The sequence below is a fragment of the Anas acuta genome, chromosome 3, assembly GCF_963932015.1.
Source record: "Anas acuta chromosome 3, bAnaAcu1.1, whole genome shotgun sequence".
Taxonomy (NCBI): domain Eukaryota; kingdom Metazoa; phylum Chordata; class Aves; order Anseriformes; family Anatidae; genus Anas; species Anas acuta.
The window spans coordinates 1,823,757-1,838,910 of NC_088981.1; the positions used below are offsets into that span (position 1 = coordinate 1,823,757).

At 40.0% G+C, this 15,154-nt stretch overlaps 2 protein-coding genes across 6 annotated transcripts in view; one reads left to right on the forward strand and one right to left on the reverse strand.

The window, feature by feature from the left end:
* The window catches only part of ASB3 (ankyrin repeat and SOCS box containing 3), a 30,240-nt gene that overhangs the window by 13,251 nt on the left and 1,835 nt on the right, over positions 1-15,154 (reverse strand). Inside the window, exons 2-5 of one of the 5 annotated variants that reach the window (XM_068675221.1) lie at positions 8,644-8,914; positions 5,918-6,059; positions 5,368-5,494; positions 1,282-1,467 (exon numbers count right to left, since the gene is read on the reverse strand). The gene's annotated coding sequence lies outside the window, so the exon portion shown is untranslated. Of the gene's footprint in view, positions 1-243; positions 390-1,281; positions 1,468-5,367; positions 5,495-5,917; positions 6,060-8,639; positions 8,915-12,386; positions 12,515-15,154 lie in introns of those variants that run through there. The other 4 variants (XM_068675219.1, XM_068675218.1, XM_068675217.1 and 1 more) reach the window with 4 other exon arrangements.
* Positions 38-14,099, forward strand: CHAC2 (ChaC glutathione specific gamma-glutamylcyclotransferase 2). The gene is made up of 3 exons (XM_068675225.1): positions 38-183; positions 7,810-7,845; positions 11,162-14,099. The coding sequence occupies exons 1-3, from the start codon at positions 49-51 to the stop codon at positions 11,543-11,545; spliced, it is 555 nt and encodes a 184-aa protein (XP_068531326.1). The 5' UTR covers positions 38-48; the 3' UTR covers positions 11,546-14,099.

The following is a 15,154-nucleotide window of genomic DNA, read 5'->3' on the forward strand; positions in this document are numbered from 1 at the left end:
CCCGGCCCGGCCCCGCCCGCAGTCGGGGCAGCGCGGCGGGCGGCGGCCATGTGGGTGTTCGGCTACGGCTCCCTCATCTGGAAGGTGGACTTCCCCTTCGAGGAGAAGATGGTGGGGCGCATCCTGGGCTACAGCCGCCGCTTCTGGCAGGGCAGCACCGACCACCGCGGCGTGCCGGGCAAGGTGAGGCGGCGCCGGGCCGGGCCGGGCTGGGGAGCGGCCACAGCGGAGCCTGCTCCTCACCTGGGCAGCACCTGCTGCCTGCCGGGGGCAGACGCTCCGGGCATCCCCTGTCAGCCACCCGGCATCAATAACCACACTTTGACCTTTATTTTTGGTTTGTTTTATCCTTTGAAAGTCCGAGGATTCGTTTCCTCCTGGATTCTCTGCTGTCAATGAAAAAAAAAAAACTTCTAATGAACTTCTGACAGGGAAATGATAACAAAAATCACCATCTGTCCTTTTTAATAGGGGAAAAATAACTGTGCTGCTCACTCATTTATACAGACATGGATCAAAATATTCTAAATATTTAAAATACTGCAGGCTGTGGGTGCCTGGCTTTGGGCAGAAAGGCTGCTTGGGAAGTGAGGGCCAGACCCATGCACCTGAGCATGCATACACCTTGCGGTTGTTTTTCAGCTTGCTTTCTTTTTTACTGAAAGAAGCTTATTTACTGGTCAGAAAAACTATGAAAAACCTAAAAATCCAGCAGCAGACGCTTCCAATTTCATTGGAACATAGGTGTTTTTTAGCCACTGGCACGAGAATAATAGTTTTTCTCTGCTGTGGGAGCCTGTATCACCCTCCCCATACAGGGGCTATCGCCCTCATATAATTCTAAATGGCTCGACAAATGCTAAAGAAACAATAGGTTACAGAACCACCCAGCGGGTTAGATGAATGCCTTTGATGTGGCAGGACTGTGTTATTTACAGCTGCAGATGCTGCTCACGGCTGAGTCATCAGAAATGCAAACTGATCATATATGTACAGAAACTGATACTTGGGTTCGGCTCTCCAACAATTTACCTACGTTGAATGTTGGTTTTCTATAGCGTAAACTTGTTTTCCTGATGCTTGCTAAAGCAGCTGTCAGACCCGGTGACTCCACTCTCAATCTGGAATGTAATTTTGGAAGAGCACCCCCAGCAAGGGCATAAGGATTCTTTTTATAAATAAACCAGCATGCTACGTGTAGCATGGGAAAAGTTTTCATTTAGTCCCAACTAGCACTAATTAGTGCATCAGAGACCACAGAATAGCTTGCACAGTACTTACCAGCACAAAGTCACTCTGAGTAAGCGTTCCTCCAGCTGCACGTGGCTGGATAAGAGGGGATGCTGGCAGGACAGCCCAGTGCTTTCTCAGTAGGAACCCTGATTCCTCACTCACCAGTCATCCCTCTTCAAACTGTGTTTATGTGAGCACTGTGACATTTCTGTTCCTTTACTGAATTCGGAAGTCCTGAAAAAAACATGCAAAATATTGTTCAGGTGGGGCATAAGAGTGGCTGATCCGTAAGCCTCCTGAACTTGGGAAGCCAGGCTTTAAAGCAATATTGTTACATCCGTACAGAAAGTCCTCTCTTTGCGCTTCAGAAAGTAATGAAACCCTCACAGGCCAGTTCTTCCTTTCTGCAGATATCCTTGGAGACCCCACTGTATTACCTTCTTTTGGGCTAGCTGAAATTCAGGGGATACCCAGAGTGTGTTTGTGCAAATTTGGAAAGTCTTGCAAAATGGCCGTGCCAGGTTACTATCAACTAGCACAACCTTTGTTCCAGGAAGCTTAATTCTTTGAATTTCTGCCCCAGTCTAGGTCATGCCCAGAACCATCATCTGCAGGCATACAGAGCCTTAAAACAAACAAACAAAAAACAACAGTGCCCATGCACTGGTCTATTTCTGTTTCGAAACAGTGCATTATTATTTATGCAAACTGGTTAATACATTTTATTTTTGTTTGCAGAAACACTTAGCATTAACAAATACACTTTTTTTCTCAGAATCAACAAGTTAATGCCCTCTTGCATTGCTGCAGTCCATGAATTGTTGCTGTTACTTCCAAGGCAAAGAAGCTGCCTCAGTGAATGCTGAGAAGCACACCGTGGAGACTTCCCATTTAACCAGGCCAAATAATCGCCGCTATAAAACCATTAAAACCTCTGTGACATCGGGGATGACATCTCTTGTGGGTGAACTACAAGTGAAATTGGTCCTTCAGTACTAATGCATTTTAAAGAACAGCACTGAAATTCTAGCCAGCAAGTTAAAAAAGGCCCTCCTGAAAACACGAGTTGCTACAACATTCCACGGTCAGCGCAACAAAAACATACAGAGCACTTTTACATACAATGGCTGCAAGCTTTTAGTGCAAAACTCAGTTGACCCTGTACTCGTACTTTGAACTGCTCAACTTATATTGTAGTAAGAAGGTTAACTAGTTATAAAGTGATGTTTCATCGTGGTGCCATATTTTGTAGTTTACAGGATGATAAATTGGAAAAAAGTTTTTAAGATCAGAGTGCAGAAAAAAAAAGGATTTTGTTTTTCAAAATATTCCTGAATTTATGCATTAGCTCTACTTAGAATTAAGATTTTTGTTGGATTAGTCCAAACATTACTTTAAAGCTGCTTGAATCTTATCAGGCAATAACAGTGTTCCCTGAAAAAAAAGAGCCATTGGCTTAGAAAGACCTGAATAAGAAAGAAAGGTTGTTTGCATAAATGGCAAATTCAAATTTCTTACTCCAAGCTTTAGAAAAAATGGCAACAGAAATACAGTCCTGTCTGATTCATGTAAAACCTCTCAGACTAGAATGAGGGGGAAATTGTGTATTTTTAAATACAACATAACCAAAGCATAACTTAGTATTTTCACTCCAAAAAAATAAGGTTCAAAGCTTCCAAAACCTCATCTAGTAAGGCCAGTTTTCTAACCTGTGCATTGCTGGTTTTGGTCACCTGTTGGACTTTTCAGTGTTTCCAGATCTCCTAAAGCGTGATTCCTGCATAATCACTTTTTATATTCAACTTTATTATTTTTTTTCTTTTTTTGGGGGGGCGAGGGAGAAAAGAGAGTGGTGTTAAAAACATCACCAACATTAAACTTTTCTCTTTTTCCAATAACAAAGCAGAGAGCTCATACTATGATGATAATCCCAGCTCCTTTTCTGAAATAACCAGCTTTTCATATTCACAAACTGTATTTTTAGTGTTCATTGTCTGAGATTCTCAACATAACAGTTCTGTTTTTCTTCCAGCAGTATCAGAATAATCTACAGTTCCCTAGGCTACTAATTTTATACTTTAAAAATACTGAGTTCTTGTTATGCTCCAGTTCCCTAAAACATTCCCAGGTTTCAAGATTTGCTAAAATTATTCAGACCTCCTCAACTAATATAAAATGTGGGGGCATAATCTCACCCAGATGCATTAATCTGAACTATTATAACGTTCAGCAGCTCTCTGAAGAGCCTAGAGATGTGTGTGCCCATAGACCCTGTTTTTTTTTTTTCAAGGCTGTTCTGTGCAAGGCAACAAGAGCCATGTGCAGTGCTGAGGTGAGACTGTGCTTCAGTTCTGCCCTTTTCCTTGTGTGAGTCAAGTTCTGCATCCGTCTGCTGTAAACCATAGGAACAGCACTGAAGTGCAAATACATGCAAGGGCTGAAGTGTGAAACCACTGTTAGCACAATATGGTTCCAACCACGCTGAGAGCTTTCTGCAGCCAAACAGCAGAGTTTGGTGGGTTCTCCCTGTAATCCCCTTCCCATTTGCTGTAGCTGCTCCCCAGCTTTGCTGCCCAGTGCAGTGGCAGCTCTGCCATGTGGGCTGTCGGTGTATATCTGGATCTGCTAGAGACTCTGTAGCTAACCTTTGGATGTGCTTTGATAAAAACAACAACAACAACAAAAAACCACTAAGGAAACTTGATGACATGATTCATTTCACTCCTGCTGCCTGCTTTTAACCCCTATGGGACTCCCACATGTGCACTCTGACATGGGGTTACCAAGTTTATACAGAATAATTCAGCTTACAGTTAAATCAAGATGATGAAGGGCTTTTAGTTTGTTAAATGTGAAATGGAGAAAAGAAGTCCCATCAGGAAACTGTCCAAATAAGATTCGCTGTGAAGGTGTTACAGGATCCTGCTAGCCTCTGCATTTCTCTACTGTCTGTTCTGGGGCAGTGAAAATCCAGGATTGCCAGCCTTTGAAAATCAACCCCAGCTCCACTGGATGTCCCCAGCAAGGGGCCTAGGGGAGGACAGACAGACAGCTCCTGTTACGCTATCACTAGGCGCAGGAAAATGAAGCACAAAAAGCTCCTTTTTGTTTAAATAATCTTGTTCTTTAAGGAAACCATTTAAAATTATTATATTCCTACTTACTAGCAAACTTTTATTCCCCTTCCTGAAAATTTTTTAAGAGGTAATCAAACTAAAATCATTTCTAACGGAATGTTCCCTCTTATTCCACCTTATTTGCACACCCAGATGCCAAAACTAATTGATTCAGTAACTGTTCAAATTTTTTCAATGAGTAAATGTTCAGTAGTTTTAATACCTGAACACTTTATGGTATCACTGAAAACAATCTAGCATAGCCATGGAAGATCTTCCTTCAGTTTCATAGGACACATCAGCTAGATCTAAGGAACTGCAGGCTGCACAGAACTGAAAGGAATTCCTCAAAGACACCTGATTTAGGAGGTCATTCAGGTTTGCCCTTGGCAGTACTCCTTGGACACAACAGAAATCATTTTGGTTTATATTATATAGCCAGTCATTTACAGATACATGACTTTCTTTACTTAGCTGGCATGGGTAATACCTGTGGTTCAGTAATAGTGTTTGGTTTAGGCAGCTCCGTGCAAGACAGACTCTACAATCCAATAGAACAAATATCCTGGCCTTATGTAGACAAACAGATTGTTCTTTCATCACACAGCCGATTTGAAGATGACCTACTCAGTACTTCACTGCTTTCAGAACTTTTAACTTTACTGTTTCAGTATTTTACATGTATTAGTTAGGCTTCAGATACAGGCATTGCTGGTAATACAGAGAAAGCGGTTTCACACCACAAAATGTCTCTTTAATCTACCAGTTACAAATTCTTAGTGACCACTATGGAAAAGACAAGTTAGAGAAGTGTTAACAACTATGGAAGAAGCTGATGGCCATATAGAAAACTAAGCCATATTCTGTATTATCTGTCAGAGCTCAGAAGCTAACTCTGTGTCATTATGGATGGTTTTATTATTTTTATTCTTGTAAAGACAGCTTTTCTCATATGTTGAATCATTAGAAAATGAATAACTGGGGGGAGGGTGATTAGCACATGAGCCAATAAGCACACCTGTATCTCGACAATTTTGTGGAGTACCAGATACTCTGTCTTGGAATGATTATGGCACAGCTGGATGACAGAAATATGTATGAGTGTGCAGAGAGGGTCAGTCGTCCTGGCCAGAAAAAAGTTGCTTCTGTATGAAGAGAAATAAATCCTTCAGTTTGGCAAATAAAAAAAAAAAAAAAAAGGCAGTAGTGAGAGTTGCATTGTAAGAGTGAATGTATAGAGAAAGTGAATGGACAGCAAGAATCAGCTATTTTTCCTAGCATCAGATAGAGAAATACTTAAAATTATCAGGAAAGAAGGCTCAAGGAAAAGAGAGCAAACAAAACTAATAAAATACGTATTTAAATCGCAGAACTCACTGCCATGAGATTTGGCAGAGACTATATGAAAGGTGTTAAAATAAACTGGGCAAATGAGTGGAAAAATGATATTGTGGTAGCTAAGACAGTAAGACTTCGGTATAGATTTTAATGCTGTGACTGACAGGAGAAAGTATTGTGGATGAACTGCTTCTGTTTGTGCTAATACCCATGCACGCATTTATACCCACCAGCAGCTTCTTGCATAAATGATGGTGTGCATGTGTTTCTTTAACAGCATCAGGTGGAAAAGAGCCTAAAACAGTGTGACAGACCATGGGTCTTTATCTCAGTATGGCGGTTTTGGTAGCGTTTGTTCCCAGTTTGTTAAACCTAAAACATTTAGAAAAACATTTGATCATCAGAATTTCCCGTCTATTAAAAGAGAGAACACCTAGACCGAGTTCAGTGTTCTTGTCTGGACGAGACTCCTTAAGACGCACTCTCTAAATAAACAGTCCATGACATATTTAGCCTAACTCAAGGTGAACCCTTCAGTTCTATTATTAGCGCAGTGTGTTAACCAGCTTCCTTTGAGATTAAAAACTGAATGACAGCAAAACAGCTCCAGGTAATTTATTGATTGAGACTGTTTTCAAACAGACTAAGATGAACAGGTGCATTTCCTATGTCATGCTTTTTATAAAGAAACACCTCAGTTATCTCGCTTAATGGTATAGAGCTGTGATATAGAGCTGATTCCTCGATGTTCTCAAATAGAAATCATTTTAGTACTTTCTTAGTTTTGTTGCCTTATTTTATCAATCAGATCAGAAACAAATGGCTGAAGCTGGGTGAAGAGTGGCATGAGAATGAAAAAATGCAGCACCTCAGAGCTTATAAATAAACGGCCTTTAAGATTATAAAAGATCCAACATTGAATAAATAGTATCTATAGTTGATAGTATCAGTTAAGTGTTCTGTAAAAACTAAATTTCATATTTTTTTGTTATGAAAAGAAAGTATGGCTTTCCAAAGGCTTAATGTAGGTGAAGACCCATGTTACTACTGTGTGAGAGAGACAAATACAGGTACAGACTAAGCAAACAGAAAAGCACTGAGATGTCGATGAAACTACTACACGAGTCAGAAAAAGACTGAAACGATGTAGTAGTAGAAGAGTGAAAGCTAGCTAAAACTAAGTGAAAGGCATGCATCCACGTACACTGAGTTCAGGTTATCTTTGTAGCTCCTAAGAAAATTAATTTCTGTCCTAGATTACAACTGAATGAATGGCAATGTCTCTGCTTTCCCTTACAACAAACCAAAGACACTTGTACACTAATTTGATGCCAAAATCAGCAATTTTACACTGCAGATGTAGTAGTTTCCTCACAGTGTTCTATGTTTATATTTTAAAATGCTGTTATTTAGTAGTTGGTTTCGGTGATCCTTGTGGGTCCCTCCCAGTGCGGGATATCCTCTGATTCGCCAGGTCATACAAAAAAAAAATCATTAATTATCTTTTCTGTATTTACTAACTGACTTCCTACTCTTCCTGCAGGAGGTAGCTCATAGGAAAAAGAAGCCATTCTAAAGGTATCCTCCCTCTGTCCAGTAAGACAGAAGGAGCTGAGAGGGGGGAAAGAGGAAGAAAACAGTCTTCTGTACAAAAACCTTTTTTTTTTTTTTTTTTCAACTTTGAGTTACCCAGTACTGACATAAAGAGTTTTGTCTTACTAAAAATCCCAAGCAGATTTCTTTGCCGTATGTTTTCAAAAACATCTAATGTGCAGGGTGCTTTTAAACCTAGGAGTTGCCATGTGTCACGGTGTATAATTAACATTTTCTAAAATCCAGTTAGTGCAAGCCAAACCAGAAATGGTAGTACCTTGCTTAGGGTATGCAAGCTGGATTTCGATGTTACATTCTTTTCCATGCCTGTGTATAGACTTTTTGCGTACAAGTGAGAAGGTTTACCTTGTTGTCGTTATAGAGAAAAAAATACAGCACAGTACTGAGAAGAAGCAACATGACTGAGGAAGGTGCATTCAACATAGTTTTGCTTTAATTAATTGTTGTCATCAGTGATTTACGATGAAAGCTTCTTACTGAACTAACAATGATTTTCTTTTAATTTTAGCCTGGAAGAGTTGTGACTCTGGTTGAAGACCCTGAGGTACAGTACTCCTGTCTCTGTAGTGTACAGACTGTCCTATTGTGTTCCCAGCCTGTGTAGTAAGTCTCTATTAATTTTGCTTCTCTACAACCCAATAATTGAGTTACCTTTACTGCAATGAAACGTTCTCTCAAAATTCCTTGGAGCTACACCAATGACTATTCATTATTTCAAATAAATCCATCAGTCTAAACTAAGCAACTGGAAGTAGTTTTGGTCTATTATTATGAAAGGTAAATTTTCAAGTATTGTCATGACGAGTCACTTCAGCTATCCAGCTACAAAACACAGAGTTGTACTTTTGGCGTGTTTATAGCGCTGAAGACACACTGATATTAGATGTTAGGTGTTGTGTTAGAAACACAATCTTAGCCTCCCAAAATAAAAACTGAAACACACCAAGATAATACTAATGTTAAAAAGGAGATGTCTTTGCCTTATTTTTTGCTACACGGATAAAATGCTTAAGGAATTAAATGCCATAACCCTGCATTTAGTTTCTACAGAACGTGAAATTAGCTCCTGCGTAGGACAAAAAGACTTCTGGCCTGGGTCTACTGTTCTTGCTCATCTTTCAACTTGTTTCTTAGGTCTCACTTAGAAAAGCACAAGGGAAATGTCTGGGTTGTGAGAAGGAGGAGAGGTGAAACCAGGCCTACACTTCCAGTCCTTGAAGTTGTAGGAAAACTAAGATTTTTCTGCCTTTACCCAGTCCTAATTCTGTTCGATAATAATGAACCTATCTTTACAACTACATGCTACTACAGCTACTACATTACTTTTAGGGCTCTTACCTACCAGAGAGCTCTTGGTTGGACTGCTCACCAGCCAGGACAGGACTCATGAGGCTGGGAAGCCCTGGGAGATTATTTGGTGGTAGACCTCGGGTGCAGGTGCTTCCCCAGTCTCTGCAGACCCTCAGTGCAGCAGAGCCGCTGTGTTCGGCGCTTTGCTGTGACGGTCGTGTCCGTCCAGCTGCTTGACACTTGAAGGGAGTGCGTCCCTGCAGGTACTCTTGCCTCCAGAGCAGGTGGGGAGCAGGGCTGGAGCAAGGCCACACAACACAAGGCTGGAAGACAGGGAGATGGGTGTTTTGGCAGTGGTTAGTTTTTATTTACAGTAGCTTATCTGTACGGTTCTGATAATGTTGTCTTATCAACCTATGCCCCGAAATAGCAGCCACAGATAGAGGTAAGTTTAACTGTAATCGTAAAGTTCATCTGTTTGTGCAGTTAGCAAAACCAGCAGAATGCACTGCACTGTCTCTCATTGTGATTTTCTGTACCTTTCTAGTAAGAGGTTTTTTCACGTTGCTGTACTGCTGGGTACCATTATGTTACACAGACTCCTATATAAACAAAGAATGGTTATGTTTGTTGTCACTCAGTTTCTATTGTTAAGCAAACTTACTTGTTGCCATAGAAACTTTTTTCCCCTTAGCAAACCAGTTTTGTTTGTTTGGTGGTTTTTATTTTTTTCCCTTTTCTCCAGAATCTGGTACAGCCAGATAATCACACCTCACCCATAAACATCAAATGCTGTGACAAGTAATGGCCTTTAATTCCAGTAACCCATTCTGCAGCTTCGGAAGGTATCCTTATGCTGACCCCACTTCGGCAGCCTGCAGCCGTCATGTCCCCTGCCTTGAGCACTGCAGTGGCAGCAGCAGCAGCGCTTTCTGTCATTGGCACTGCCAGCCCCCAGATCGGTGCCAGCCGGGCATCCTTTTTCACTGGCGATAGGCACAGCACGGTTTGGAAGCGTCTAGCTTGGAGAGTTAGTTTAATTTGCTCCGTCTGCATTTCTGCACCAGTTAAAGAGGAAACCACATGAGAAGGAACAACTGTGCGCTTGTCAGATTTCCGGGTTTTAATTTTTCATCATCTGAAACAGGGATCCCCTACACTGAAACCAAAATGAATGAATGAGCAGCACTTGCCTGCTTCAACCAAATGTTCCGCAGCCCCTGTCCCCACCACACCTGCAGAGATTTTCCTACCCACAAGGTCCATCCACGTGGCAGATTTAAGTCCAGCACATAGCGCGTGCAGAAGGGACCCCTGCAGATGGCTGGAGCAAACCCACACCACAAGCAGCCGAGGGGAAGCAAGGACCACTTTTTGTACTCCCCAGGGCTACTCCTGGCCGCAGCACATGTAATGGTGTGGCCATCCACGGAGGGTGCCGTAGGAAATGCCTCCTCTGCATCTTTTCTTAATGAAATGCCTTTGACCTGCTTGTTAAAGTCAAACTGCCAAATTCAGCTCTCATTAACAAATGTCACCATCCCACCATTATTGTGACTAAATACCAAGGTCTTATTTTAAGGAAGAAAAAAAAAAATAACTGTTTTGTCATCGTTACTGTAGCACTGTCGTGTGTACCCGCTTCACTGCAGGAAGAGCCCACATTTGATGGTGGCAGTAGACAAAACAGATTATCGTATAGTTTAAAGCAGCATTCATAAAAAACAATATGTAGCCTGTAAAGGATAACAGACCGTAACCATTTGCCTGTGCTATTTAAACAAAGCACATCAAAAAGCCAACAACATCCTGTTAATCTGTCCCTACTCAGATCTCACTCATCTGCCCATACAAAACTCTGTAAGGGAGTATAACTAACTCACACCACAGTTAAATGCTTTCTCAGAGATTTTATCCATGAGGATGATGAAGAAATAATCAGATTTACTAAGACAGCGATGAAATTAATCCAGCAGTGTTTGCTGAGGAGCTGGTATGCCCCAGTTGTGCAAACTGAAGGTTTATTCCAGCATTTTCTTCTCAGGTTCAGTATCAGCACAGTAGCATTACCACCCTCCTCCTGCCAAATGTGTGTGACAGAAGTGACACCCATATCCTTAAAAATGAAAACGTAACTAAACAGAGACAAGACTTGGTCAAAATTACTTCGAATTTGGTACTCTTTACAATTTTCATTTCCACTCTGTGATCTTTGTGAGGTCAGGAAGACACTTCTAGTCCTTCCTTCCAGCTCTTTCAGTCTTCAGAAGCCCACGAAGGCTATTCACTATTTCAAGTTTAACTGCAACAAGAAATTGTTTCATAAGAAAGGCCTTGGCATCAGGAAGAGGATCAATCTGCATAATTGCTATTTTGATCTTAGATTTCATAAATAAAACAGCCCTTTTAATATGGGACTGCTTATAAGAACAGTTTAGAAATAGTTATAAGACTGAAAATGGGAGACAAAGTGTGAAGAAAGTCTTACCAAAATAAAACAGAAATACATTAATTTCTGAGCATGCTTTTAAACTCCGCTTGGGTTTTTCTTTTCTTATGTCCTTCAACAGGGGTGTGTATGGGGTGTTGCTTACAGATTGCCAGCTGGACAAGAATGTGAAGTCAAGGCATACCTAGACTTCAGAGAGAAAGGAGGCTACAGGACTACAACTGTCGTTTTCTACCCAAAAGACTCGTCAATAAAACCATTTGATGTATTACTGTACATCGGAACTCGTGATAACCCTAACTACCTTGGTCCCGCACCTCTAGAAGAAATCGCCGAACAGATCATTAACGCGGTTGGTCCCAGTGGAAGAAACACAGAATACCTGTTTGAACTCGCTGACTCTATGAGAAACCTCGTACCAGAAGACGTGGATGAACACCTCTTCTCCTTGGAGAAACTAGTAAAGGAACTATTGGAAAAGCATCAAAGCGTAAATTGCCTATAGAATAACTTCTTTCTTTTAATGATCTTGCTTCATCTTCAGAGGAATGGTTTCGTTGCACAATGGCTATATGACTTGGAGGCATGTTTCTCTGTACTATGCTATCTTATTTATTTTAATATTGCGTTCAAAAGAGTAGTTAGTCATTAAAACATACGGTTTTAAAAATCATTCTTTTGGGAGTCTGTAGAAGGGGGAGCAGGGGAAGTGCTTTAGGTTTGAATTTGGTATATTGTTTTCTTTTTATCCAAGGATTACATCTTTCTTTACAGAAATCTCAAGAGAACCACTTACGCCTCTCTATTATTTCAGGTTAAAAAAAAAAAAATCTTTTAAGTATTTTTAGGTGAAAATCTGCATTCAGATACAACTCCCATTGATTCAAGTGATGTTTTTTTCAGATTCAAGACCGGCATGGAGCTCAGTGCAGCTAAACAGATGAATGTTAAGTAGGTATTGTAAACTGCATAGTAAATGCATAGTAGGAAACTTTTATCAGCATTCACGTTCATCGAAATTAAGTTGTTCCATTGCATTAGTGATCTTACCCTGCATGTTTGTCCTTAAGACATAGAGGATAAACTGTCAGTGTCACAAAAATAGTCCTTTCCCTTGGCTCATTGTGTCAAGCCCCTGAAAAACAAAGTGCTGGGGTACGCCGACACAAACAAGCCGTACCATATTAGTGCCTCATTTTATTTTTCAAGATTAAAAAATAAAACTAAAGTGTTAAAATTAACTAAGAGTATGACTTGAAGCCACGATGCAGCAAGAACGTTCAGAAACTCTCAGCTTTGTTATTTGCCTTTAGATGCTGTTGTAACCCAATTTTGTAGAAACTTACCAGTCTGTGATGATAGATTTTAAGCCAGTGATGTTCGAGCAGTGTTTCAGGGATTCACAGACAAAAGGTCATTAAGAAAGGAACCCTCTTTTCAGCCAGCTGACGTGTTTTATGGACTTCTAGCCAAAAAAAGTTGGAATGCCACCAGTTTAGGCTACTAGCCTTACTTTATGCAAAACAGGCAAACGGAGTTTCCGTCCGAACAAGGACTTGTCTTGCTTCTCAGAATTTTAAGTTATTTTTGTTAACTTTCAAAGTGTACTTTTTTAATGTTAATATAGGAAAGGTCCTGTTTCAAATACCATGTAGCATCTTATTTTCTCATGCAGGGAATGTATATATGTTCAGTAGGCATTTGGAAGCCTATATTTTTCATCAGTACTTGCAAAACCAATATGTTTCTACTATACAGGTTGTCCATTTTCCTTCTTTGCATTTTCCTGTTTTATATTTGTAATTCCTGGAAAATACTAGGATTATCAGCATAACAAGCTGCTGTTACTTTTCTTGACCACCTACAAAAGCCAAAAAGAACATTAATAAACGTGGGAAACATTTGAAAAAGGCACCCAGATGAGTAGATTGTAGGATATTAAATCCAAAATTAAATTCCAGATAATAAGATTACTTCAAATATTTAGCCAAGAAAGCTGTTTTTTTTTGTTGTTTTGTTTTTTTTTAAATACCAGTTTACAACTTTAGCATGCTTCTGGCATCACTCAGGCATACATTTATTGAGGAAAGAAAAAAACAGTTTACTGGTTTTTAGAAGCTACTGTTTAGTGGTTGAATACCACTCTTAAAAAAAACATGTAATAGGGTCTCACTTGATGGACTACTGTAACTTGCAGAAACAAATCCTCTAATGATATTAGCAAAACAATCCCATGTACTGAGGCCCCATTGTTCCATTAGTACACGAGTTACTTGCAAACTGATGGAATAAATATCCTTCAGAGGTCTTGATTCTCCACTGCACTGTGCTGGTTTAAGATCGATATAACTGAGTGGAAAAGCAACCCCGGCTAATTCAGCTGTACAGCGGGACAGAAGCCTGATGGGGACGTCCAGGTGTCTGTCCATCACAACAACCATTCAGATGCCTGAAGATGGAATTAAACATTTGAGCAAGTGACTTCACACACCAGACTACCAGCGATAGCCACATCAGCACTGATCAGCATGCACCGTTCTGCAAGCATTATTCCCCCTGACGTAGAGTAACTCTCCGGTGTTGTGGGATACCGGACTATTCCTGAAAATGTTATGTATGAGTTATTTCAAGAATATTTAAGTGTTCCTCCCGCAACAAAGCCAGACAAAAAGAAGAACCAAACAGCACTTCTTTTCTTGTGCTTGCCTCAGATAGAAGCAAGCTTTAGTGAAGTTCAAACATGAGATGGCATGTTGACTCTACGCATTTTTTAATTATTTCCCCAAAGGCTTATCTGTGTTCCTTAAAACAGGGCAGGGGTTGCATACACTCGATAATGATCCAAAAACATCAGCGATGATTCTCTCTTTAAAACTAAATTTAAGCACTGTGTTGGGGCATTGTGATTATGTATGGCTCTACAGTTTGTATCTTTACTTATATTCAGGACACTGTTGGTTCATTCGCTTTCCAGATTCATAAAACTTGCAATAATATCTGTAATGATACATTCCAGTTTGTACATACAACTTCAATACAATAAAAATGCATCACATTTATTAACTGTGTTGGAGAAAGAAATTTCCATTTTTTCTCAATTTAAAGAGTATCCAGTAATAGGATGGACATCCCTTTGTATCTTAATTCTATCTTGTTACAAAATGATATTAGATCTAATGATGAGAAATGATATACATGAGCTAGCTACCATTATGAAGTCTTAAACTGTCCCAACGCAAGCAATTAATTAAAGCACCAGAAATACACGCTTTATCTTCCTCTACGGGATCTAAGCCATGACTCTTCACACAGCTTCAGTCACCCACAAAAGCCCAGCATACTTTCAGATGTTACTCACCAAAAAAAATATAAAAAATTAATACACACTTACTGTACACCACATGCCTTTTTTCCCTCTACTTGTTAAAACTAAATCTGAATTTGTGACAAAATGATAGAGATTTTAGATAGGGTTTAGTAATACAAACACACAATAAGTGACCTCTAAACTTGTTTCCACAAGTCTGAACATTTCAGGCAATTCTGCTGAAAGCACAGGAAAGAGCATACTTTTTTTGTTCAAAATACCATGCATAACTGATCCCTTACATGCAAAATACCCCACCTTTTGAACCCCACTTACCCCTAAAGCTGAAGCAACACGTTTACAAAACCGGTTGCAACATCTTCCTTCAGTATTATATTACTATTTTATTTTATATCATTGTTTCCTGAAGTTCACCAGGTTACTAGATTAACGCAGATTTGCATCCCTTCCCATCTCTTACTTCCAGTATGTATCTGGATACAGATTCTATTCAAACTACAGAGCTGAGAATGTTGAAAAAAAAATAAATACTACAGCTCCCCCATCAGACCAGACCTATTTCTCCATGTCTGTTCTGCTTAACAAAGATTAAAAAAAAATAAAAAATAGGTGATTTTCCACTGTTCAGCCAAGCTGCTGACAGGAAGAGGGGATGTTGGCTGTCTACAGTGGCAGACACTGGGACAGCAAATCACCAACAGAGCCCTGTATCTTGACTTCCCACTATCCATGAATATGTTTTTTGTAAGATTAGAAACTGATTTTCAAGTAATTAGGCTTCTCTAG